The sequence below is a fragment of the Hippocampus zosterae genome, chromosome 14 (assembly GCF_025434085.1).
Source record: "Hippocampus zosterae strain Florida chromosome 14, ASM2543408v3, whole genome shotgun sequence".
NCBI classification, from domain to species: Eukaryota; Metazoa; Chordata; class Actinopteri; order Syngnathiformes; family Syngnathidae; genus Hippocampus; species Hippocampus zosterae.
In genome coordinates, this window is record NC_067464.1 from 20878661 (window position 1) to 20906567 (window position 27907).

The 27907-nt window shown below is 44.2% G+C and overlaps 1 protein-coding gene across 1 annotated transcript in view; it reads right to left on the minus strand.

Moving 5' to 3' along the window:
* Positions 1 to 4960: 4960 nt before the first annotated feature.
* sertad4 (SERTA domain containing 4) overlaps positions 4961 to 27907 on the minus strand; it is a 38288-nt gene continuing 15341 nt past the window's right edge. Inside the window, exons 2-4 of the mRNA XM_052085822.1 lie at positions 13103 to 13275; positions 12594 to 12709; positions 4961 to 7310 (exon numbers count right to left, since the gene is read on the minus strand). Coding sequence (XP_051941782.1) covers positions 6489 to 7310; positions 12594 to 12709; positions 13103 to 13256 — 1092 coding nt within the window. The 5' untranslated portion in view covers positions 13257 to 13275 and the 3' untranslated portion in view covers positions 4961 to 6488. The remainder of the gene's footprint in view (positions 7311 to 12593; positions 12710 to 13102; positions 13276 to 27907) is intronic.

Genomic DNA, 27907 nt, shown 5'->3' on the forward strand with positions numbered 1-27907 from the left:
CTGGGAGAGGACATGGACATGTTCCCGGCAAAGCTGTACCTCCGGTCCGCATTTGTTTGAGTGCGGCGAGTTGTCATTGAGTTGTTGTTTTACGTCACGTGCAGATGCAATGCATCACGTACAAACCATTTGAGCATAGGTGTCAAACTCAGGTCCCGGAGGGCCGCTGCCCTGCATGTTTTCCAAGTCTCCCTGTTGCAACACACCTGATTCAAATGAACAGGTTCACTGTCAGGCTTCTGCAGAGCTTGCTGGTGATCTGATCATTTGAATCAGGTGTGTTGCAGCAGGGAGACTTGGAAAACATGCAGGGCAGCAAGCATCATCATCATCATCAATAAAGCTGTATTGTATTGTATTTCTTTTAGTGTCGCTCCATCTAGTGGATGCATAACACAACTGCAGCCACTTTTGTAGCTTCTCTTCTATGTGCCTCATAATGTGAAAGCAATTCTAAAATAGATCATTCATTGAAGGTGCACCTTATCCTCCAAAGTGCCTTATCGTGCAGAAAATACACTAATAGAAGTGCTTCTCAATCTAATGCAGCCACAATGTTTTAATTTGCACAACCCAACCTCAAACTCTCATAGTGTCAATCGACACTGGCCATTACTTTCTTCACAAAGGCTACTTTTTCATGACACAATTCTTGCACTGGATCCCTTTGAATTTTGTAGAGAGGTCCAAATGTTGTTGCAGGTTGATCTAATAATAGCTTAATTGTGCAGCGACATGGGAGACAAAGAAACGAGGATCTGAGGTCGGAGCAAAAAAAGATGGCGTCAGGCTTGAGAGGCAGGATGAAAACACCCCTGCGGCAAAAGTGTCGTGAATAGATGATTGAGCATCCTCACCTTACATCACAGCTGTCAACATGTTCACACCAGAGCTGTGACTTTAGCACTATATACGCGCACGCATGCTCACACACACACACACACACACACACACACACACACACACACACACACACACACACACACACACACACACACACACAGTGTAAAATATGTTTCACAATGGCTTAGCGGATTTCAAGAAATCTGCATTAATGTCATACAGGATCTACACAGTTTCAGCAATAATCCAGTAATTAGGGCAGGCATGCTGAGCACTATTACTGGATCAAAGGAACATTTCACTGTCCAATGTCAGCGAGCTCCCATTGCACCGATAGATAAGAGTATTTTTAACAGTCACAACACAACAAGTTGGAGAAGCTTTCAGAATTGAGCCCTTCTTGGACTCGTAATTTGCATGAGACGTCAGGGATACATGTCTCATGCTTCGAGGAATATTGTTGAGAAATGACATGGCTGTGTCGGCACTCATTGTACTTTATCTGAAAGCTTCTCGAGGATTAATTTAACATGCTTTGATATCGAAAAAGAGGGCATTTTGTTTCTCTCAAGTTTTTATTTCACACTTCACAGCACATTACCAAAAGGTACGAGAGTACGTGGACTCTTACACTTCTTTTTTTTACTTCAAAAACAGATTTGTCAAATTATTTCATAAATAAAAATATCACTGATAATCACTGGATTTCGATGCTGGAGAAAAGGTGTGTGTGCGCGTGTGTTTGTATTGGGGGTGCGGGAATGCGGGGGACAACTGGCTGGTACTGCACTCCTCAATTTCTAAGAGACGCATGCCAAAATAATCACTAGTGTTGTGTTATTTGAACAGTGGATGAATGGCAGGTAACAAGCAAGAAAAGCTCACTTTAACAAACACATCTCATACAGTACCTGTCAAACTAATTGGGAGATTGTTTTGCAAAGTAAGATCTGTTCCTCATATCTATTATTTATGTTGCTTGAAAAAAAAAACTTGGAAATAAGCTCAGAGATGAAAAAAAAACACGCAAATCCTGAAATCACACTGTGAATGCTAATTATAGTGCATCTTTCATCATACTTTTGTGGATCCTTCCGACTGTAAGATGCGCACAAAGTGTGAAACAAAACAGGTTGAACGAGGTAACTGAATCAAAGCGGAAAGACACAGTATGAGCTATTTATCAATAGTGACGACTGATCATTTTGTGATAATCTGTAGCATGTTTATGACAGACTAAGAAGGATTCTTATGATGATGATCCTGATAGAACAACAGAAGATTCCAAAAGCTTTCATCTTTCCATCTTTCATCATTTTGTTCAGCTTGGCAGTACAACTGGAAAATGGCGGAGACGGGGATGCAAGGTGGCTCAATATTATGTGGCAATCGATTCAAAAAGGTGACCGGGCCCTGCCGGTAAAAGTGAATAGAAAAGTGACAACAAGCAGACAGTGTCTCCCCAGGCTTTGGCCACAAAAGAGCGAATGTTTTGGTCTTCTCCTAGTGCACAAATGTTCTGATCAAACTGCGACTATGGCAGCATCCTTGCTCCTCTCGCAAATGCTTGGTTCAGTCTAAGAGGTTTTGCAAAAATAGAATTATTGCCATTTAGGAATTCTGACCATTTTATCAGGAGTAACTCCAGCATAATAACTTTTAATACTTTGGGCTCAGTGACGGCATCAAATTCTGGTTAATGGTATGCTGTTGCTCCGTTGGAGAGAGATGAACTAGCCGGTTGGAAATTGGGAAATAGTCATCTTCTTTGCTTTTAAAAATGTGTTGTTTTCACAGTATGCTTAGGGTCATTATTCATGTTCACCGTGAGTTGCTGTGCTTTAATTTTTTTAGCATTTGGCTGAATGTGAGAGGAAAAGTCCTACGCTTTTGTTGTCAAATTATCACAATATGCATCATCAGTAGTCACACACACATCATGTATTATAAATATAGCTTATATGTACAATTATCAGTTGTCCAAAAATTGAGACCCTGAAAAGCAACATCCCATGAAATGGCTTTGAATCCTAAATGGCAGATACCATATTTTTGTGAAACATCTTAAATTAAATTTAATGTTCACGTTTCAGTCAGAGGCGACCCAGTGGGTGACCGGTTAGCACATTGGCCTCACAGTCCAGAAGTACAGGGTTCGATTACGGCCCGGCCTTCCTGTGTGGAGTTTACATGTTGTACGCGTAATTTTCTCTGGGTATTCCGGTTTCCTCCCAAATTCCAAAAACATGAGTGACAGGTGATTAGAACAGTCAAAATTGTCCTTAGGTGTGAGTGTGAGCGCGTATGGTTGTTCGTCTCTGTGTGTCCTGTGATTGGCTTGCAACCGGTTCAGGGTATCCCCCGCGTACTGCCCAAAGACGACTGAGATAGGCTTCAACACCCCCGCGATTCTTGTGAGGACAAAGCGGATAGGAAAATGAATGGCTGGATGGTTGTTTCATTCACATAATTCATCTTCCGAGCCGCTTGATCCTCACTAGGGTCGCGGGGGGTCCTGGAGCCTATCCCAGCTATCTTCGGGCAGTAAGCGGGGGACACCCTGAATCGGTTGCCAGCCAATCACAGGGCACACAGAGACAAACAACCATCCACGCTCACACTCACACCTAGTGAGTGTTCAATCAAATCAGCCTGCCACGCATGTTTTTGGAATGTGGGAGGAAACCGGAGCACCCGGAGAAAACCCACGCAGGCCCGGGGAGAAATGCAAACTCCACACAGGGAGGCCGGAGCTGGAATCGAACCCGGTACCTCTGCACTGTGAAGCCGACGTGCTAACCACTGGACTACCGGGCCGCCCTTCACTCACATAATGAGGGCTTCATTTTGTATCAATTCTGCTGTTGTAAAATCAAATAAAAACCTTGTCACACTGTCCAAATACTTATAATAATAAGTCATAAAATCACATTGATTTGCCGCTTTTCTGGACACTCGACACTCAAACCTCTTCTGTAGCTACTGTATAGTAAACAATGGAGAGAGTGTTCATTTTTTGCATTTCAATGCTTTTGTAGGCACTGTATCTTTTGTTTGAAGTGTCTAGGAATGGCGTTAGACCCGCTTCTGTCCACTGATTGGTCATTGAATAATCGTTCTTCACTTCTGTGCTCCGATGGGACCTAAAATGCAACTTCTAGCTTCCAGGATATGTAGATTTTACTTATTGGCAAAAAAAAAAAAAGAAATAAAGAAAGATAATTGAAGGATTTATTGAGACACCTATTAGCATGGATCTCAGGATTTATGTACAGTATGGTGACTTTCTTCAATGCCAAACGACTGTTGATTGATTAAAATGTGACATTGCAATAATTCTTTATTTTGCTAAGGTATTATAATGTATGAAGTGATGGACAAATGAGGCGGTTTCATATTAGCTTCATAAACCAGTTCTATTTTTTCCACTCATGTAGATGCCGCTGTTGGTTTAAAGAAAGGGGTTTAAGAAATGGCAAGTCAATGTGTATTCAGCCCTTTGTTGAAAAGAGAGTGCCATTTCGAGGACTCAAAAAACTGGTTCATGAAGAATTTTGAAGTCTCATTTTCCCATCAGTTGATATGTAAAAATACGTAACACAAAAACGCATATTTGGGAAGACAAAGCTAAGAAAAACGGACTCTATACATCGTGAGATTTCAATGTTGCATTTTCGGTCAAATCAAGAAAGAATACTGGTAAAACATCCATGAGAAATAGATACAAATTTGGCTTTAGTAAGCCATTACTCAAGTTGGCTCAAGTTTGTGAATGGTCAGTGCTGAGTTATCGTTGACAGGCAAAAAACAAACCAACAAACAAAAAACTGAATATATTTTGAGCATATATTTAGTAATAATTGCACCCACATGTGAAAGAAGTCACAGCATTCAACAAAATGCCAGTGTCGAGTCTTTTAGGAACAATTACATGAACATAAAATACATGAAGCGTAAAAACTCGAAGGCACTTAGATTTATGTTTTAACATTGCCAATGCTTAAGATTGTTGCCTGTATAATATAAAGAAGACACGATGGTGTTGGAGGTTGAAGTAACAGAATACTGTACATCATTTCATGTAACCCCCCCCCCCCCCCCCCCCCCCCCCAAAGTCAAGTTTTGGAATGCTACATAGTATTCTGAACACAATCATAACCAGATACTCTTGTTTAGGGTCCTGAAGTAAGACGATTGCACGGCTTCATTTGATACCTTTGTACTATGTTATGGAGAACAAAAAGAGTCTTGGAGACAATGCAATACTCAACAGGGGTGATCACACGGCAACATTTGCTCCGGTGCTGCACCGGTGCTACCCCAGTAGAGCGGTCACATGTGCAAAGTTACACCTGTGTATCCCCTGAAAACAGCTTACTCCCGAGCAAATTTAATCCACCTCAGGGAGGTGGTTTAAAAATGTGCTCCGGAGCAAATGCTCGTTAGCGCGGCAGCTCCGATGTAAAATGGTACGTGGGAACGCTACAATTTGCTCCGGAGCAAATGCTCATTTGCGGCGGTGAGTAGCCTCACTACGCATGAGAAGAGTTGATTACATACGGCGACAATTCGTTGCTTTCGTGCTCAGTTGTACTTCCGTCATGTGTTTGTTTAATAATGACACAAGACATGATGGCTGGCAATAACAGTAGCAAGCGGCAGCTTGCCTCTTGGGTTATACCATCTCAACTAGAACGGAGCCCCGCCCCAGATAGTCCCCAAACATCATCTTTCCTTTTGTAGGAGACTGGACTGTCTCTGAGTTGTTTGTGTAGTTTGTTCCTTTGTTGTGTGTTCACCCCCCAACCCCCCATAGAATTTATTTTGTGATTTCCTCTCTTGATTTTCTGTTTGGCGCATAATATGTCTGAGTGTCATTGAAGTCATCGTTGATTTACGTTTTCGGGGGCGGTCATTGAACGCCTCTCGAGCAGAAGGCACAGAGACAGAGAAGGAGAAGGACGTGCCTGTACAGTCGTTGTTGGAGTTGTGTATGTTTTAAAAAGAACCAACACGACAGCTCTTTGTTTTGTATTGTTTTGCTCCGCTGAAAGACACTACCGTGTGACCGCCGTGTGGGGCTGCACCGGTGCTACGGAGTTAACACGCTCCGCGGCTTTGTATATGCGACCGCTCCACAAAATTTGCTCCGGTGTAAAATATTCATTCATTCATTCATTCATCTTCCAAGCCGCTTGATCCTCATTAGGGTCGCGGGGGGTGCTGGAGCCTATCCCAGCTGTCTTCGGGCAGTAGGCGGGGGACACCCTGAATCGGTTGCCAGCCAATCGCAGGGCACACAGAAACGAACAACCATTCACACTCACACTCACACCTAGGGACAATTTAGAGTGTTCAATCAGCCTGCCACGCATGTTTTTGGAATGTGGGAGGAAACCGGAGCGGTGTAAAATATATCCCAACAAATTCATCGGTGCAGCACCGGAGCATATATGTGGCGTGTGAACACCCCTAATTTTAGTTGACTTAAAATTTAAACAAACGTCACGCTACCAAATGTATGGTCAGTCTCCTCTTTCTTTCATCATGAAATATCAGTTAGCTTGGCATTACCAATAAAGTACTACAAAAGAAGTTGTCATGTCTACGTTTATAGTCTCCAAGACTTGTATGGGACCCAATTGTCATCGTCTGTGACCCAGACGCTGCCGACAGTGACGCTTGAGGAGTTCTTCAGGATCAGAATCCCACTCACGAGGTGGGATGCCGCGGGCCTCCTCTTCTAGCTCAATCTCCTGCTGCTCTTCCACACGATCTGACAGGCAGTTATCTGCTTGTGTGCCGCTGTGAGCGGGGCATTGCATGGTTCTTGTCCGACTTGTCTGCCTTGACGTCACTCCAAGCCAGTCGGTAGAATGTCCCGCATGTCTCCTTTCGCCAACCTCTTCCTCCTCCTCTTCCTCTTCCTCATTTTCATCCTCTTCCTCTTCTTCTTCTTCATCCTCATCATCAGTCCCTTCTATGACAGTCAGTCCTAACTTAGGATGGCTAGATATTTGAAAAGAGGATGAGTGTGGCGTGGGCAATTCTGTATTGTACATGGAGAAAGGGAGATGAAGGTAGTGTCCTGCAGCTGCCGCTGCAGCATAGATGCAGCAACATGTCTGGGCGCAGTCATCGCTGAGGTCCCCTTGTCCTGCACGGACAATTCGGAACCGCTTACGAAAGGGTGGTCCGACTTGGGGTGCTAAGCACATCTGTGTGGGTACGGATCTGTTGAGTCCCTGTTGTGTGGAGTTCAAGGTTTGGGGTAAGAAACTGGTAAAAACTGGGTTGGGAGAGAAGCACCATTCAGTGCTCTGGAGCAGAATGTCAGTTCGTAAACGGCGGAGGAGGTTGTTAACAAGAACGGAGCGTCGCAGGAAAACCTCAGGGTCATCAATGAAGCGCATTTTCTCCAGCGAGAGACGCAGAACGTGGGCCCGTTCCTCCAAAACCGGGGCCACCTGAGGGACAGTTGGCAATCAGGGAAAGATCAATAGTTAAAACAATAAACAAATTTGAAAGTCACACAAAAATGAAATGCTTTAGTTGTTCACTTGATAGTTTTACATCACAGATGGGCAACTAGTGGCTTAAGGGCCATCACATCTATGTATCCCCCTTGATTAATTTTCCATGCAAAAAAAAGATTTACATTTTTTTTCATCCATCCATCCATCCATCCATCTTCGCTTATCCAGGGCCAGGTCGCGGGGGCAATAGCTTTAGCACGGAAGCCCAGACTTCCCTCTCCCTAGCTACTTCTTCCAGCTCTCCCCGGAGGATCCCGAGCCGTTCCCAGGCCAGCTGGGTGACATAGTCTCTCGAGCGTGTCCTGTGTCTTCCTCGGGGTCTCCTCCCGGTGGGACATGCCCGGAACTCCTGACCAGGGAGGCGTTCAGGAGGCATCAGAATCAGATGCCCAAGCCACCTCATCTGGCTCCTCTCGATGTGGAGGAGAAGCGGCTCGACTCTGGGCCCCTCCCGGATGACCGAGCTTCTCACCTTATCTCTAAGGGAGAGCCCGGACACCCTGCGGAGAAAACTCATTTCAGCCGCTAGTATCTGTGATATCGTTCTTTCGGTCACGACCCATTGCTCGTGACCATAGATGAGGGTTGGAACGTAGATCAACCGGAAAATTGAGAGCTGCGCCCTTTGGCTCAGCTCCTTCTTCACCACGACAGACCGATACAACGTCCGCATCACAGCAGACGCTGCACCGATCCGCCTGTCAATCTCTCGCTCCCTCCTACCCCCACTCGTGAACAAGACCCCAAGATACTTGAACTCCTCCACTTGGGGTAAGATCTCCTCCCCGACCCAGAGGGGGCACTCCACCCTTTTCCGACTGAGGACCATGGTTTCAGATTTGGAGGTGCTGATTTTCATCCCAACCGCTTCACACTCGGCTGCGAAACGCTCCAGTGAGAGTTGGAGAGCCCCGTTTGAAGGAGCCAACAGCACCACATCATCTGCAAAAAGCAGGGATGCAATACTGAGGCCCCCAAAACGGACCCCCTCAACGATTTGGCTGCGCCTAGAAATTCTGTCCATAAAGGTTATGAACAGAATCTGCGACAAAGGGCAGCCTTGGCGGAGTCCTACCCTCACTGGAAACGATTCCGACTTACTGCCGGCAATGTGAACCAAACTCTGACATTGGTGGTATAGTGACCGAATAGCCCATATCAGGTGGTTCGGTACACCATACCCACGAAGCACCCCCCACAGAACTCCCCAAGGGACACGGTCAAAAGCCTTCTCCAAGTCCACAAAACACATGTAGAATGGTTGGGCAAATTCCCACATACCCTCGAGGACCCTGCTAAGGATGTAGAGCTGCTCCACTGTTCCACGGCCGGGACGAAAACCACACTGCTCCTCCTCAATCTGAGGCTCGACTTCCTGACGGGCCCTCCTCTCCAGCACCCCTGAATAGACCTTACACCAGGGAGACTGAGGAGTGTGATCCCTCTGTAGTTGGAACACACCCTCCGGCCCTCCTTTTTAAAAAGAGGGACTACCACCCCGGTCTGCCAATCCAGAGGCACTCTCCCCGTTGACCACGCAACGTTGCAGAGGCGTGTCAACCAGGACAGCCCCACAACATCTAGAGCCTTGAGGAACTCCGGGCGGATCTCATCCACCCCTGGGGCCCTGCCACCGAGGAGATTTTTAACCACATCGGTGACTTCAACCACAGAGATAGGAGAGCCCACCTCCGGGTCCCCAGACACTGCTTCCCCCAAGGAAGACGTGTTGGCGGAGTTGAGGAGGTCTTCGAAGTACTGTGCCCAACGGTTTACAACGTCCCGAGTCGAAGTCAGCAGCGCCCCATCCCCACTGTACACAGTGTTAGTGGTGCACTGCTTCCCCCTCCTGAGATGTCGGATGGTGGACCAGAATTTCCTCAAAGCCGTCCGGAAGTCGGCTTCCATGGCCTCACCGAACTCTTCCCACGCTCGGGTTTTTGCCTCTGCGACCACCGAAGCTGCGTTCCGCTTGGCCAGTTGATACCCGTCAGCTGCCTCTGGGGTCCACAGGCCATAAAGGCTTGATAGGACTCCTTCTTCAGCTTGACGGCATCTCTTACTGCTGGTGTCCACCAGCGAGTACGGGGGTTGCCGCCACGACAGGCACCAACCACCTTACGGCCACAACTCAGATTGGCCACCTCAACAATAGAGGCACGGAACATGGTCCACTCAGACTCAATGTCCGCCGCCTCCCCCGGAACATGGGAAAAGCTGTCGGAGGTGGGAGTTGAAACTCCTGACAGGGGATCCGCCAGACGGTCCCAACAAACCCTCACAATCCGTTTGGGTTTGCCAGGACGGACCGGCATCTTCCCCCACCACGGTGCCTACTCACCACCAGGTGGTGATCAGTTGACGGCTCCGCCCCTCTCTTCGCCCGAGTGTCCAAAACATGCGGCCGCAAATCCGATGATACAACCACAAAGTCGATCATCGAACAACGGCCTAGGGTGTCCTGGTGCCAAGTGCACATATGGACACCCTTATGTTTGAACAAGGTGTTCGTTATGGACAGTCCGTGACAGTCCAATAACAAAACACCACTCGAGTTCTGATCGGAGGGGCCGTTCCTCCCGAACACGCCCCTCCAGGTCTCACTGTCATTGCCCACGTGAGCATTGAAGTCCCCCAGCAGAACAAGGGAGTCCCCAGCAGGAGTACTCTCCAGCACACCCTCCAAGGACTCCAAAAAGGGAGGGTATGCTGAGCTGCTGTTTGGTGCATATGCACAAACAACAGTCAGGAAATGTCCCCCCACCCGAAGGCGGAGGGAGGCAACCCTCTCATCTACCGGTGTGAACCCCAATGTACAGGCACTGAGCCGGGGGGCAATGAGCATGCCGACACCTGCTCTGCGCCTCTCACCGTGAGCAACTCCAGAGTGGAAGAGAGTCCAACCCCTCTCGAGAGAACTGGTACCAGAACCCAGGCTGTGTGTGGAGGCAAGTCCGACTATATCCAGTCGGTACTTCTCTGCCTCACACACCAGCTCGGGCTCCTTCCCTGCCAGAGGTGACATTCCATGTCCCAAGAGCTAGCTTCTGCAGCCGAGGATCGGACTGCCAGAGTCCCCGCCTTTGGCTGCCGCCCAGCTCGCATTGCACCCGACTCTTTTGACCCCTCCCACGGGTGGTGAGACCATGAGAAGGGGGACCCACACGTTGCCTCTACGGGCTGAGCCCGGCCACCCCCTTGGGTGTAGGCCCGGCCTCCAGGCGTTTGCCAAAGAGTCCCACCTCCAGATTTTGTTTTTTTTTTGTATGAGTGTGGGCGCGAGTGGTTGTTCGTCTCTGTGTGCTCTGCGATGGGCTGGCAACCGGTTCAGGGTGTCCCCCGCCTACTACCCGAAGACAGCTGGGATAGGCTCCAGCAAGCCCCGCGACCCTTATGAGGATAAAGCAGATCGGAAAATGGATGGATGGATACTTACGATGAAGTCCTGAATCTCCTGAAGTGCGAGTGGCATCTGTTAAGGAATTATTCCGCTAGAAGTAGTAGTAGAACATTGTTGAATTTCATCTTGGTATGAGAACTATTGACACTAGTCTGTCTCCTGAGAATCTGCTGAAGTAGTTAAAGAATGTACTGTGAAGTTTAGAGCCCATTTCCCTTTGGTTAATTAACAGCCCCCCAAGGGCTTTCTTGCCTCCACCACCTCATATAAGTCCCTGAAGGCTCTCAAGTGCCCTCAAAGAGGAACCCTAATCTCAAGATCTGTGACCAGAAGGTATTTCCTGCTCAATGTTATTACAATCAACTTTAGTGCCCTCGACCCCCACCACTTCTGGGGCCCCCCTCCACGGGACATGTTTTAGAGGAGCTGTTATCTCAGGTGTCTGTGTTCCTGCCATCGCACCAAATGGGGGGTAGTGGTGGTCTGGTCTCACCTCATCGCTCCTGGCTTCCTCCGGCCGCACCGGGTCAGAGGACATGTTACTTTCTTTGTTTCGGGATTTGCATGAGAGGCGTACCTCCCCGCCTCTCATTATCATATTGTCTCTATATAATCTCATGAATGTGTTTCTTCGGGGCTTCCTGATGAAATCTGAGACTCACAGGAGCCCGAATCGATTTGTGTTGCGTTGCGATAAACTGAAGAAAAGACTACGTGGTGTTGGGTCTTCTTCCACCTTATAGAGAGATAAAAGAATCTGTAACCAAGGAAGGGCCAAGAGCAAATTGACAGCTCCCATTCCTCAATACATCCCACTTCCGACCCCAACGAAATACCCTCGGTATGTGGTTTAAAGGAATTTATTTATATCACCCTTAATCACAGAAAAGGCTCGAAGGGCTTCACATTCCCACAGCTGTCAAATATTAACAACATGCATGGGAGGGCAACGAAAAACTCCAAAAAACTTAACCCATCAGGGGAAAATAAGAAACTTGTGAAGGGGCCACAGGATGGGGGAAATCCCCCTTGAGCCAACATTCAAGCTTGTATGTCCATTCTGCCCGAAATCTGAAATATTCCTTTTCTCCTTTCCTCTTTCATCTTGACACACCACAGCCACATTCACCACAAAGCACATAAAGAGCAACGTTTAGCTTGGTCCACGACAGCATAACTACTCTCAAAGCGCATTGCTAAGTACGCTCGCGAAGTGTGCAGCCGCACCTGCCGCTGCAAAATGAACATCGACACCGCTGCGAACGCTGAATTGTATGTCAACGTCGGTTGCCACACTGGACGTGGAAAAGTCGAGCAATCGGTGTAGATGCCACGTTCATTTGCTATGTAGCGATGTAGCAAAAGAACACATAATTGGGGGTGGAATGCGACCTTCAAGTGCCCACTCCATAAAGGCCAAATTTATATTAACCAAATTAATGAAAATAAGTTTGTGTGAGTCTATCACCTGCATGGACTCCAGCAAATCCATTTATGCTTCCGCCATGTAGGCCAAGCGCAGAATTTAAAAGGAATGAAAAGGAGCCGCTTCCATTGGCTGGGAAGAAAGTCAGCAGTGTTAACTCCCACAACGGCGCAAAACACCAGTTTTTAACTGTGTGTGTCTACGAAAATACCGGAAAAAAAACTAAACAAAACAACCCCCCACCCCCAAAACAAAAGAATACTCCATCCATGCCCACATTGAGACCGTGCTTTGCATTACACGTGCACCGGGCATGGAAATTATGCCCTCTATGTTGTTTTGATAACTGAATCAATCATGAAAGTCGAAAATATCATCCAATACTTACAGTTTGGCAGTACGTCCTAAAACTGAATGAAGCTTCATCATCATCAACAAACTTCCTCTTGAAGTATGCAATTCTTGACATTGACACATGGTCAGGAAGTCGTCGAAAGGGTGGTTCTAGAGAAAAAAAAACAGAATTGTTTCGAGAATCATTATATACTTGTAGGAATGTGGTTAGTTTATATGTTGACGGTGAAGTGTATATAAGTTTAATCAACAGACACTGGACATGCCAAGGGAATTGGGACACAACAGTGGCTGATTGCATAATCAATATGATAATTGATTCCAAAATGAGTTTGTGACTTGAGTGTAGCGCTAAACTATTAATTTTCTTGTCATTCAAAATTCAAAGAGTGACTTGACTTAAAAAGCAAAACAAAACAACATTTGGATCATTTCATTGACAAAAAGCAAACATCATAAATCATTCGCATCGGGACAAGTTGGCATGGCAATGGTGAAGTTAAAAAAGGGACAATATGAACAAACAGCAGTTGATGTGTTTACCCGGTTTCAATCTGTGTTCCGTGTGGCCTGGCGAGGCGGTGTTTGACTGGCAGGTCTTACTCCAGCGCTCCGTTTTCCAGATCGGTTGATAAGTTGGGCGGGGAGTTTCTCCCTCTGGCTCAAAGAAAGGATTCATGGACAAGACGAGGGTCATCTCTTTTACTGATTTGGATCTAGAAAGACAGTAACATGTCATCAGTTGTCAAGCTGATACCAACCCTGTTAATTGAACAAAGTTGAGCAGTCCATTCTTTCATGTTATGATGTTTTAGAATGACAGAATTCCACACACGCACACACACACACACATAACCACAGTCACATATGCTAACATTTTCTGCATTCCCTGGCATATGTTATGCATGTAGACTATGCAATAAAAAAAAGAAAACTCACCTCGGGCTGCCACAAACAATTATTTTGCTAGATGACTAGCAATTGCAATTAGTCAACTAATCGGATCATTTCTATATTGCACCAGCAAGTGGCTGCTCCTATTTTGCATATAACCATGATTAGCTTACTGCCTGAATATTTTAAAGTCCATATAAACTGAAAAAGATTTTAAGATGATAGTACAGTCAACTTTGCAGCTTGTACCAGCATTCCCGACACGTTTAGAAATGAGGGTGCAACTAAAACTGAAGGTGATAATGCGGGACTTCATATTTTTAGCTGTAAATGTTCAGTGTATTTTAAAATGGAACCAAAAACTTCTGTGGACACTATGCACACTTGCAAGTTAACCAAGTTAAAATTATGGCAAACTCGATTGAAATAGAAAGAGCTCATGAAACCAAGTTTCTCGGGTAACTAATAGATTCAAAACTATGTTGGAAGCCATAAAAAGACAAATATCCAAAACCACAGGGATCATCTAGAAAAACCAAGGATGTGCTGAATAAGAGATCTTTGTACACTCATCATTATTACAATTATATATGACCAACTGTGTGGAAATATGGGGAAACGCCTATAAAACAAACACACTAGCCGTTTTAAAACGACTCCAAAAAAAAAAGCAATCAGAATTATCAATAGATCTAAATATACAGAACCCACCATCAAATTAAACACAATGAAATTTTATGACCTGGTTGACTTCAAAAATTGCCCAATTAATGTAAAAAGCACACAATAACCTGCTCTGCCAAAACATCCTGAAGTTTTTCAAAATTCGAGAAAGCTGCTATGATTTAAGGGGGACCAATTTATACAAAACAATCCAAAACAAGGATTAACATCAATCAAAGGAGTGTATCTGTAATAGGTGTTAATCTGTGGAATAATTTAGAAACGGACCCGAAAATGAGTAATTCACTTCCTGAGTTAAAAAACTAACTCAAGAGAATACTGTAGTACAAAAAAACCTGGCATCAATCAGAGTTAAGGTGTCATTTCGAAACAATAAATCTAATAAAAAAATCATAATTAAGTTTATAAATGTAGTAATGTACTGCAATATCCATTATGAATACAAGAGATAATTGACACATAGTATGTATATAATCCTGATACAAACCAAAAGTTGTAAAAATAGATAAGTAAAGCTCAGATAAGGGTGAATCATTTGTTCTAATGCAGACTTTTCCTTTTCTTTTCTGACTGATATAAAAAATGACCTATTTATATTTTAATACATAACATGGGGTAGGACTAGATGAGTTTTTTACTTCTTCTTCCTCCTTTGCACATATAATTGTGTTGTATGATGACTGTTTTCTTTTCCTTTTTGACTATTTTAGTTACCTTTACTTTCTGTCAATTTATTACTGTAAATGTTTTTATGTTCAATAAACAATAAAAAAACAAGCACTATGAGAGTATGTAAAGTACGAGAATAAATACTTGAGTATTTCCATCATCTCAGGTATCAAGCATTTTTTTTCAATGTATCGGACAGTCAAATGAGTAAAATTAGGAAAAAGCAATGTGAAAGAAAATTTAAACAAAAACACTTGTCTTGGTTTTTATGTTTTGATGTACCCTTTATTCATTCAAAACGTTTTGCTTTGCTTCCCAAAGGGGCGAGGTCTCAGCCATCCCACCCGATGCTGGGAAGTTTGCCTCCGGGGCGAAAAATATGCACTTGAGTGGCCATTTCGGCACGGAGCTCTGTGTGACTTTATTTGCCCACGTATGCCTCTGTGACGACTGACTCCCTGAGATGGGTAACACATTGCTTGTCTCAAATATTAAGCCATGTACAGTACATCCAAGTACACAGGGCCCATAACCTAAACTTGTAACCTTCCGAACCTGTGCTTGACCGCAAGAACTCACCGCTGTAGTTCTCCCAATCTGCATGATCGTTATTTTGATGATTAACCTGTCCATCTTACACGTGTATCTCATTATATCCTTGTCATAAAAGTGAGATGTGAATTGTGAGCTGTGAATTCACTTGACTGGAAAGTTTTAAATACTTCGCCTGCCTCCTCTTTCCTGCCGAGGGCCAGTCACGTGATGTCAGGAGCTCAATTTGTGGAATGTGGGAGGTCAACCATTCATCCCTGCATTTTCTGATCCGCTTTATCCTCACACAGGTCGTGGAGCGTGCTGGAGCCTATCTCAGCTGTCTTCGGGCAGTAGGCAGGGGACACTCTGAACCAGTTACCAGCCAATCGCAGGTTACACAGAGACGAACAACCATCAACGCTCACACTCATACCTCGGGACAATTTTGAGTGTTCAATCAGCCTGCCATGCATGTTTTTGGAATGTGGGAGGAAACTGGAGTACCCGGAGAAAATCCACACAGGCACGCACGGGGATAACATGCAAACTCCACACAGGAAGGCCGGAGCTGGAATCGAACCCGACACCTCTGCACTGTGAGGTTGACGCGCTAACCTTGGAGGCAACCATTTTATTTATTGATTTTTTTTAAGTAGTGAGTATTGTTGTGGGAGTACATTCCAAACATGCTTTTTTTATACACACTATGGAGACAATATAAGGTACATTTATTTTAAAATTTCGAATTTAGTATTGATGGATTCATTGCCAAGGGCTGGCAACTGAGGGTCAAAGCATCTGGTAAGGGAGGCAGCTCCCACCTCTTGGCACCTATGTAAAACTGCGTGTGACACCCATGGTACAGTAACAAGTGGGGGGGCATTGATGACGGTATCACCACAGTCACCCCACAGATACCTTGTCATTAATTGGTGAGAAAATTTGCGAAATGCCTGACTGCAAATTGGACACTGAAATGGGTCCCACACTTGGAATTGTCAAGAGAAGCTGTGAGAATAGTGAGTGATACGTGTGATTGAAATACAAACCGTCTGGTGGAAATATTTGAGCGCTTTTGTGCCACCGTCTTGCCTTATTTTAATGTCCTCTTCCGATTAGGATGACCTATCAAATAATCCATGACTTGTATTTTGGGTTTCAGAGATGTCCTCAAATCGCATACCTTTCAATACTAGGGACTGTTTTTTTGAATTTTACAACAGAATAACATTTTGAGAGGCATGTTTTCCAAAAAGAGGCACTTGTGTTGATTCCCTTTTATGTCGGGAAGGGGAGAACTGAATTGAATCTGAAATTGGAGACAGTATATCCTTTTGATCACGGTGAATGTCAGTGATTTGATTTATGGATGAGTCCTTCCCTTCATGTACAATGCAAAGCCAGCTGTTCCAAACAACAGCAGTTGGACTTTCTTGTCACTAGCGCCTCCCCGCTCAAAGCTGCTTCACTTTGATTCCCTCTCCAGATACTCTCAAGTACAACCTTCCATGACAGACCCAAGCTGAGGGGACACCATCCTCACTCCTGCTGGGCTAGCAGATTAAAGTGTCCGCTTCAATAAACTCCCCACTTGGCATGACTGAACAGCTTTAAGTGTGCATATTCCTCGCAAGCATGTGATCACTTGTGAGCCGTATCAAGAGTCAATGAAGCAGTACGGTAGAATATTTGGATGACACATTCATTGTTACACTTCATGAGCAAATTGATATATGCAACAGAAATGGGAATGATTAATTAATTACGTCACATACCTTTTGATTTTGATCACAACAACGTGCAGTTGTTAAGTAAGTCTTCAAGCGTTGTTGGCATAAAGGATTTCGGAAGTGTTTACTAATGAAGAAATCAACAGCGAAGCGCAGCTAAATCTCTATCTTCGGCTCAAATTGTGACAGTCACTCGGCTCGAATCTCATTTCAAGAGACGTTGTCATGCCATATTTCAACACCAAAAAAATGGTATGTGCTGCAGTCAGGGCTGGACTGGCCATCTGGCATTCAAGGCAGATGAGCGGTGGGCCGGTGTCTTTTGGGGCCAGTACCATGCTATTTAATAATTATTTTCCTGCATGTTAGCCCAAGAGACTATTTAGACACAATTTAGAGGGAGCAACCCAAAGTTCTGCCATTTGACAATTCTACCTATTAAGGCCAAAAGGGGTTGTCCGTCCATTGACAGGAAGACTTTTAGCTCCTGTAATACTATATTCTACATAATGTTGTGAAGGAAAATTGTAAATAGTACTGCGATTTATCCATTTTGTGTTCATATCGCATTTAATTGAAAGATGTTTGTTGTTTTTTTTCTCTTTCTTCTTTCTTCTTTCTACATATATTCTTGCTGCTGGAGGCTGTAAATTTCCCCAGTGTGGGACAAATAAAGGATATCTTATCTTATCTTATGTTTGAAGAGACACTCTTGGTGCTTGGTGAAACGAGGCACTTACTGGCGTACACTGGGGTATAGGTTTTGGGGGGACATTTTGCCAACCCATTTGGAGGAAACTTGTGTGACGCAATCACTTTGCCTGTGAATGAATCACTACATGAAGTGCCACAGAGTACTTGAAATCAACATTTTTTTTGTTGACACAGTGATCCCTTACTTATCGCTGTTAATGGGGACCGGGACCCTGCCGCAGTAAGTGAAAAACCGCGATGGAGCGTTGCCGCCCTCCAACCCCCAATAATTTTTGTGTAAGTGTATGTGGGTACCAGCATGTTTAAAATATGTGAACAGTATTTGTACTTGACATATTTGAGACAAAGACTAAAGCAGTACATGAATTTACTTAAATCCTTTAAATTTAAGGATTTCATTTACTTAAATCCTTAATTCTAAAATCTTATAGTTATTAACATTCATCAGCATTGCCTTCTGAAAGAGATGAAGAGACTTGTGTTCCTCTCACTTTACGCCGCTCTGACAGTGTAGCTGCCTTTAGCCTCCAGCTAGCTGCTGGCCAGCTATCTCCGTGCAGCCGATATGTTTATGATAAGACAATTAATCGGTATTAAGGAGGAGGAGGTGAAGAGAGAAATGCTGCTTTTTTCGGACAAGCCCAATCACCCCCTCTATTTCTCTCTCGCTCACTCTCTTTTTCACTCTCTCACTCCCTTTCGCGATAGCTTCTGCGTCCCCCCCACCTCCCCATACACACACACGTAGCAAACACAACAGCATGAAGAGACACTGATGAGTACACAGCTGACTTGATGCTGATCAGCATCAACCACGTGACGAGACACAAGGGAAGGTGCTGTGCGGCGCATCGAGCCAATCAGCTCAAGGGATAGATCCACTCGTACTGTCATTGGTCGATGTCGGCGCCGGGAACCAATCATGCATACAGCCATGTACAGAACCTCTCAGTCATTCTGCATTTTTTTCTGAATACAGTAATTTGGGAGGATATAAATGCAATGTAGTGAAGCCACGATAAATGAGGCAATATAGTGAGGGATCACTGTATTTGTTTATGAGCGAAAAGAGTGTGTGACTGCTTGTTTAGGAAGTACAAGAATCCTATCAAATGTACAGCAGCAAAGACAGATAGATAATGCTGAAATTTGTGCAATAAAACACTGCATTTCGGAACTTATCCATAAATCACATGTAGTGCGATGGAGGCATGGCCTTCTTTGAGTGTCACTGGCATTTCAAGACTCATTCAGCATCTGCATACTCAGAACAGAACTGGTTTGGTGCCTTTGACCAGCGGCCTGTATGCTGGCATTAACATAACAGTGGAGTGGTCTGAATCCCGCGGGTGGGGTGGGCTTTGTAAGGTCCCTTTTCCAAGCAAGCATCCTACTTACTATTCGGATGCTTCCAATATATATATATATATATATATATATTTTTTATTTGCGCACCGCAAAAAAGTTATTTTTTACTAAACAAAAATGACCAGTCAACATTATTAGCCTGCCGAATGCTAATTGGCAATTGTGTGTCCTATTTGCTGGATAACAGGCTGCAATCTTTTGTTATAGTTTTCCACAAATCTCACACACGTGTTCTGAGCAATCCCAACCAGTTGTTCTTTGACAAATCTCTCAAGCTACCCCAGATTTGACAGTCTTCTGCCATGGAACTTGGTCTTCAATTCTCCCCAAATATTTTTGACGGGATTCAAGTCAGGGCTTTGTGCATGCCATTCAATAACATTCACACTGGCTTTCTGGAGGTGGTTCGTCATCAGGAGTGATGAATGGTCTTTTGGACAGTTATGGTGGAAGACAAAGTGGTGACCTAAATTTTGGTTGCGGGAGGATTATGCTTTGGGGAAGCGTTTGATCAGCTCATCAGCAAGCTCTGCAGGAGCCTGATAATGATCCTGGTCATTTAAATCTGGTATGTTGCAGCAGGGAGACTTGGAAAACAAGCAGGATCGTGGCCCTCGCAGACTGAAGTTTGACACCTGTGCATTTGACCTATAGTGTTGGAGAGTTTGGAGTGGATATGTGCAATATGTTTTTTCCAATTCAGTTGATCATCTACAAGCAGTCCTAAAAATGTACTCATGTCTACCTTTTCTATTGTGTTATACAGTGAAACACCTCTACAACGAAATCATGTTTGCAGCAAGAAATGTTTCACAACAGGCGGTTTTCACTGTAGCAAATTTGATCTCAGATGTAAGCACACACACACAAACGTATGTGTACTCTATTTTTATTCCAATAGTGCATAAGTATGAGCAGACACTTATTTGACACTTCATATTGTCAGTGGAGAAAGAAAAAAAGGGAAAGAAATTGCGAAATTTACAATCAGCATTCACTTTCACTTACATAATTTCTTGGATAATGTCTTTTATTTTGCTTTCTCCATCTTTCATTTTTATCACTTTTACCCTCTCTTCCAGCATTAGAGATGTTCTTGTCTTAACTGCTTGACATCAAAAGGTCCGTTTTGTAGCCATTTTAGCAATGCAACGTCCATCCTCATCTGAATGTAACAATAACAAATACTTCCTGGCATGCAATGAACTTTTAAGCTAGCCACGGGACGCTTTGTAGTCCTTGATGGCCATAGTTAGCTCTCGAAGGCTAAAATCCTTACGCTAACTGGAGGCTTCTCTCTCATTAGCGCTCCAGTTAGCATAAGGTTTTTAGCCTTCGAGAGCTAACTATGGCCATAGAGGACTACGAAGCGTCCCGTGGCTGTTTTTAGCATGATAACAACTAGAGCATTCGAGGAAACGTTCGTTTATTTGAATGTCCGTCGAGCCATAAGCAATTTACTCTGAGCAGCTAATCGGATGCTACGGATCTAGCTTCAGTATCTACACACATAGACAGTGAGGTCCCTCTTGGACAATCGGAGGCCAGGATGATGCTCGGTAAGCCAATAGCAGAGCAGCTATCAGTATGTTGAGTCCAGGAAACTCGCAGCTGTGACCGAAATATACATCGTTCACTATGTAAACCAGTGTGGTGGTTGCTGTTGCCGTTTCCGAACGAACCAGGAGAGGTCACTGTTGCATAAGTCTTCGTTGTAGTGAATGTCTTCGTGAGGCTGGAGCAGAGAAAATGATTTCATATAACGCAACAGGGGGGTTTTCGTCGTAAGGGAGGCAGGAGAATGGGAATAATGTTAATGCATGAAGATTTTTTCACATAAGGGGGTATTTTCGCCCATGAAGGTTTCGTTCTAGAGTTGTTTCACTGTACACATTTGCATCTGTTGACTGACTGACATTCATTTGATTTTTATTAAATACTATTGAATTTGTTTTGTCTGGATGAGAGAGAAGCAGCCCGGTAGGCCAGTGGTTAGCGTGTCGACCTCACAGTGCAGAAGTACCGGGTTTGATTCCACCTCCCTGTGTGGAGTTTGCATGTTCTCCCGGGGGCCGTGTGGGTTTTCTCTGGGTGCTCCAATTTCCTCCCACATTCCAAGAACACAGATAAGATAGAGAGACAAGTAGGTTCCCGCATGCCCCGTAACCCATGTGAGGATAAGTGGATAAGAAAATGGATGGATGGATGAAATATTCCCACTGGAATAAATCGGTTTTCAATATAATTTGTAATCTGTTCTGTTAACTCAAACTGCTTTTTATGTGCAGCATTATTGGCTGGTACATACAGGTATATATTTTTCCCAAAAATTAATCAAAGAGAGCGGTGAAAGGTTTTTCAAGAATTTTTGAAAACTGAGGTAACAATGAGACGGGTTGCTAATTTATAACTTGACTTGCGTCTGTGTTTAAAAATTGCTGTTACTTTTGTCACTTTCATATCAGCTTGAAATATACCGTGCTATAATGCAGTGGCGGATGCTGGTCTGTCAGGGAGGGGAAGCTCAATTTTGGCCGACATCATAAAATGCGTCCGTTTATATAAACGCAAATTCTACTCTCTGTTTCTTTTCAAGAAAATTATCTGTTAACCCCGTCATACCAACAAGGCGCTCCTCGTCCGGGCAGTAGACGCTCAGAGGACGCTTAGCGTCCACCGTTTAAAGCACAGCGAAGCTGCGGGAATGAATGAGAGGGGAGTCGCGTCGTAACCAGTAAGAAGAAGCTGATTCGGAACAAAACTTGAGCACGTTGTAGCGCATATTTAGTCAATGACATGTAGACAAATGAAATTTACATTCATATATTTGATCACTTATTCTTTGACATTTTAGGGGAAGCTGAGCTTCGCTTGCAGTCCGAGAGCAATCGCCACTGCTATAATGATTTATTAGACATCTGTCTAGAAAAGTTCACCCAAAAGTGATTTATTTTTCGGTTACAGTGGGGCCGAAAATACTATGTATGTTTCGGTTTATCAAAACGCGACCTCTCAGGGCACTTTGGTAAGGCTGGACGCCAGATCCCTTGGCCCTGGTGCTGTAACTCCCTAAGCCCTCCTGGGCCCTCCTGGGCCGAGACTGTCCGTCCTCATTGCGCTCACACAGAAACGCCAGACATCAGATTACTAATGTGGACCTGCAGCAGTGTTGATTCACTAGTGTGTCTTTCCAGACAGATGCCTTAGTCGCTTGCCTGGCTCATTACTCCTGTACCCTCCTGTCCCATTTGCTACTCATCACGTCCATTAGAGGATGTAGTACTAACTTCCTAGTCCACATAGAGATAAAATTTAACTCCTTGGTCAGGTGGAAAAATAAAGGAGATTAAAGATAGATATTAAGATATTAAAGACATGAATAAATTACGGTGCTTTTTCATTTATCGCATCACACAACTGAAATGTCATATTTGTTATTGGATTCAAACCGTAGACATCTGTTGAAGAACACCCCCCCCCCCCCCCGCCCAAATACCCCAAATACCCCACCAAGGACCTCCCTTTGGGGCAATTATGTCAATGCCATTGAGTGTTGCAGCCATGGTTAATTAGCATCTTTTACCCTGTGCGTTTCCCTCCAGAGCTGGGTTCCCCACCTGCAGCTATTTTCTTCTCCATCACCTCCCTTCACCGCCGCTGTTGCTACATTTGCTCGGGCACAAAGAAACAAGCATGCCATCACTCCCTCTGTCCTCCATAGGGACCTTCATCTTGACATCCCCCCTCCTCCTTTACTATCTCTTTCTTCCCCTTCGCCTCACTTTTTTCACTCCATCTGCCTTACATTCTTTCAACAGCAGTCACAATTGACAGCTTACCAAACAATGCAGTGGTAGAAAAATAACAACAAAGAGAATTCAGACCGAGCAGCTTCCTTGCATGTACTGTACAGCCATATGTAGTCAAGGCTCATGCGGAAGGTAGCGGCAGAGACAGTGTGAGCAACTATCGGCATGTGTCCCAGAGAGGGAGAAAAAAAAAAGGATAGTTGATGAAGAATTGCAGCACGAGCAGAGAAGTGTCTCAGAGGCCGGTAGCATATTTCTCTGTCTTGCTTTTCTATCTGCATCTGACCAGAATGTGATATGACTGTGAGTGGGGGCTGGATGTGTGAGCTTGTGTGTCCCCCGTGTCGGGGGGTGGGAGGGACTTGTGCCAGTGAAAGCATATGTGATGTGTGAGTAGAAGAGACACTGCTTCACCTATGTTCAGTCAGAGCTCCTGCTGGCTTCATCCCTCTTATCTCTTGACTCACAGCCCCTCTACATCTGTCAGAGTCTATATTGCATTCTTTCACAGGACTCTTTGATGATGAGAAGTTAATTGCAGTGCCAGGGCGACAAGAGAATCTGTGGGAGAGAGTCTGATTGAGAATGATAGAGAATAGAGGAGAAACAGAGGGAGGGCATGGGTGGGGGATGGATGGATGGAATGAGTCAGGAAGGGAACGAGAAGTGCTGTAGGGAGCCTCGTCATGAGTGGAGACAAGTCACCCACGGCGATGATTTCTGCTATTGTGATTGACTTCTTCCCTCCAGCACCGAGACAGAAAGCACACAATGCATGCACGGCTTTAGTGGAGAGGAACATTTTGATGGGGAATCAACCAAGGTCAATTGAGATGCTCAGATGATCCACTGGAGAAAGGACACTTTGATCCTCTCCTCTTTCATCTATAACTGCTTCAGACAACAAAGTGTATGCAGAAAAGTGGTGAAGATTGCACGACTGTCTCTGTCCTATGTGTTGTGTTGTTATTTTTGACTTCAAAATGGCGCCGCGAGAGTGGCTGCCTTTCCAGCAGCTCCTATTTTTTTGTTGTTCTACTTCTTCCTTTCATAACTTTGCTGCTGTGAATCTGGAATTTCTCCATTGTGAGACTAATAAAGGTTTTCTTCTTCTTCTTCTCAGTCAACATACGAAAGTCTCATTCTGGTTTCAAATGATCTATATTTGGGTATGCCCAATATACTTAGGATCAGAATTCCTGTTGGGTGGAGGAAAACTAGCAGTTGAATTTCAGATATTTTAGAACGATATCAGCTGATTTGTGGTTTGGGATGTACATTCAAATCTTGTGGAAGTTGTGACATTAGCCAATCCAATACAGTCACTTAACCAAATATCGCCACAAAGCTGGTACTTGTGCATAGATAAGTGGCTTTTAAAAAGTGATTTAAAAATTATTACTCCTCAATCTCCTAAATAAAACCGTAAGTTATTAAATAACTCTTACATGACATATGTAGTCATAGATGTGCCATAATTCATAAGAAGGGATGAAGGTGTGATTATTATGTTTATCATTACTACCTGAAAATAACACTGGTCAACAACAATTATTTTTTCTTGTTGTTTTTTTTTTGTTTGACCTAAAAAACTCATATAATACAAATTTTTACCATGTGTTGTAAATTATAGCTGACGTTTCAGAAAAAAAATCCACCGGAAAATCCTATTGGACCCACCGCATCCTGCCCACCACCTTTTCCAGCTACTCCCTTCAGGTAAGCGCTACGAACACCATGTGCACCAAAACCAGTGCTCAAACACTTCTATATATATATTGCGCGTCGTCCCGCACGCAGTCTGTCCTTCCGTCTGTCCCTTTTCAAAACGTACCTACTTCACCGTGCCGCTGCGCGCCGCCACTGCTCCGCTCAGGCAGTGGCTCACTACGATCGCGCGGGCATCTTAGCGAAAAAATGTTGTCTACCCACAAGCATTGCAATGAAATTGTTAGTTATTTAGTAGAGCTAAACATCTCTTTATTTTCGCGATAAGCAATGAAGATGAACAAAAAGTTGAACCAAGCAACTACACTTTTGTGGGCCGAAGGCCCACCTTACCAGCCTTCCGCAGGAACTAGCTGATGAGCCGCCCGGAGGGCGGCGAACCACCACCTTACCAGCCTTCCGCAGGAACTAGTTGATGAGCCGCCCGGAGGGCGGCGAACCAGCTAGTTCTATATAATTGCACACTCAAAGTCGTATGACAATTGCTGCTACTGGTTACTGAAAAAATTGCGCAAAGATTATCTGCACTAACTGCACAACTGATCACTTTAGCTCTGCTTGATGATTCTATACATTGTCGCACAGCTGTAATTGGGCGCACAATAATACCCTAACATTACGGAAAGTCTTTTGATACTTATATTTCATGTCTTTTATCATGGTTGCTTGTGATCGCAATAGTAGCCTCTACGACCGGAGACAAATTTCATGTGTGTTCGACATACTTGGCCAATAAAGATAATTATGATTCTGATGAATGCTACTTTGGATATGAATATTGTCCCGAAGCTTGTTTTGGAAAAAAAAATCCCAAATTGAATTAAGATTGTAATATCTATTAAAAAATGGTATTGATTATTTTCCTAAAATTGTTCAGTGTTTTGTCCAGGTGGCCCTCGCACATCTCATCCTGCTGATTTGGGCCCCCTGCCTCCTTATCTTAAGCCAACAGTCTCAAACTTGGGTCTTAAAATGGACAATTATTTTAAATTGGTACCATTGTTAATTCCAGCGTCTTTCATCTTAGACAGCTGGCTGAAGTAAAGCTTCTCATTTCTCAAGAGCAGTTTGTAAGAGTAATTCCTTCGTCACATCTTGGCTGGATTAATGTAACGCCCTTTACTTTGGAGTCAGGCAATCCTCCATTAAGCGTGCTCAGTTGGTCCAAAATGCTCCTCTTGACTCGTACTGGTAAGAGGAAGCATATAACTTTGGCATCTCTTCACTGGCTCCCTACACCAGGTGTGCCCAAACCTTTTGGACCGAAGATCTACTTTTCGATCAACTAACCTCCCGGGATCCACCCTTACCGGCACATGCGCGCACGCACAGGCACAGGCACAGGCACAGGCACACACACACAATATGATGAGAAACAGCCTGAAACTGAGGCATGTGATGCACTTTAGCTCACACGTACCGTTTTGAAGTGCTTCCCTGGGCCCGTCTAGATTCCTATTCTTTGCCCATGCCCTCTGTGAATTATACACGAAGCAAACTCTGAATGAAAATAATGATGATAAAAGATGGAGCGCAACCGCTCTGATCACATGCTGCAATTGCAGACTGCGGAGCGCTAACAACCTCCGGTGACGTAATCGCGCGCCATGGTAATTTCAAGATTTACCTGCTTTATTTTATTTTTTAGATACTTTTTTTGTGAAAATGAGACTGATAGGATGATTAGGGTGCAGCGTACATTAACACAAAAAAATATTGCTAACATGTACAAAGACACACAAATGGTTGTTTGTTTTTTTCTCCTCGACATTCCTCGGATCTACTTGGGATCCGTCTTAGATCTACCGGTAGATCAGGATCGACGTAATGGGCACCCCTGCCCTACACACTAGAAAGACAATGTCTTCGGCCGGCTTTGGGAAGGCCTCAGGATCCCCCCCAAATAGGTGGACAAAGTGCCTGGGGAAAGGAAGAATTGAATTCAGGGTCTCTCTGCTAATGCTGCTGCCCTTGTGACCCAACCCCGGGTAAGTGAAAGAACATGGGTAGAAAGATTGGGAAGTTAAAAATTAACGCACTGTCATTGGTTATCAACTTTTTTTTTCATTCATCTTCCGAACCGCTTGATCCTCACAAGGGTCGCGGGGGGTGCTGGAGCCGATCCCAGCTGTCTTCGGGCAGTAGGCAGGGGACACCCTGAATCGGTTGCCAGCCAATCGCAGTGGTTATCAACTTCCAAAAGCTATTGTATTCTTAGTCGGCTAACTACTGCTACCGAGAACCGCTTTACATCTGTGTTTCACTGAGTGAATCAACTTCCTGCACATGGTATTATAGGCCAAGACATGACATACATTCTTCTGGAATTTTTTTTTGTTTCTTGGTTCCAGCAACAGTTCTCACTTGGATTAAGGTGCGGGATTGCATTACCCGCTGCAGAACATTAATCTTGTTCTGTCAAGAATGAAAATTTTCCTCTCTGACTGCTGTGTTGAAGTTGTTGTCCTGCTGAAACACACTAGGGCAAGGGCATTTCCTCTTCAGCATAAGGCAACAATACGGCCAAGCTGCTCTATGATCTCTGGTATGCAATCTATAAGCCAAGAATTCAGTGTCTGAGGTCACCTGACAAACCATCTGCAGCCCCTTGACGATCATCTTGTTTTTATCAGTCCACAAAGTGTTGCGTTATTTCTCCAGGACAGACAGTGTTTCGTTTGGTATACTAAAACCACTTCAGCTCATGTTGTTTTTCAACAGTGGGACTTTCTTGCCAAAGTCTTGGCTTCATAGACACTGGTGTCGGCATCTTTAAGAAATTTAGAGGAATTGTTGGATGAAGTCAATTTACTCTCAGTTGGAATACCAGTTCACAGGTGACAAAAGTTGGTCAACTTCATGTTACACAGATGTGAAGCAATTCCCAGGAGTTGTAAGAAAGTGTATTAGTTCAATGATACACAGAAAAGCATTTTTCTTTAGTCAGTAGAGTCATTCGTTGAAACCACGACAAATACTTGATTAGCGATTAATCACAATTTAACGATAGAATCTAGCGATAAATAAGAATTACATTTCTCAGCCTTACTCTGAACAGTATCGTACGAGTTTAACTCAGAACTTTGTCGTGTGTGTGTTTATTTTTGATGTCAATTGTAGACATTTATCTATTTATTGACTTTAAACGATGATCTTGCAGTTCATGTTCATTTCCTCATGAGTTCACGGGTCGTTTATCTGTTCCATGAATTGGCTTT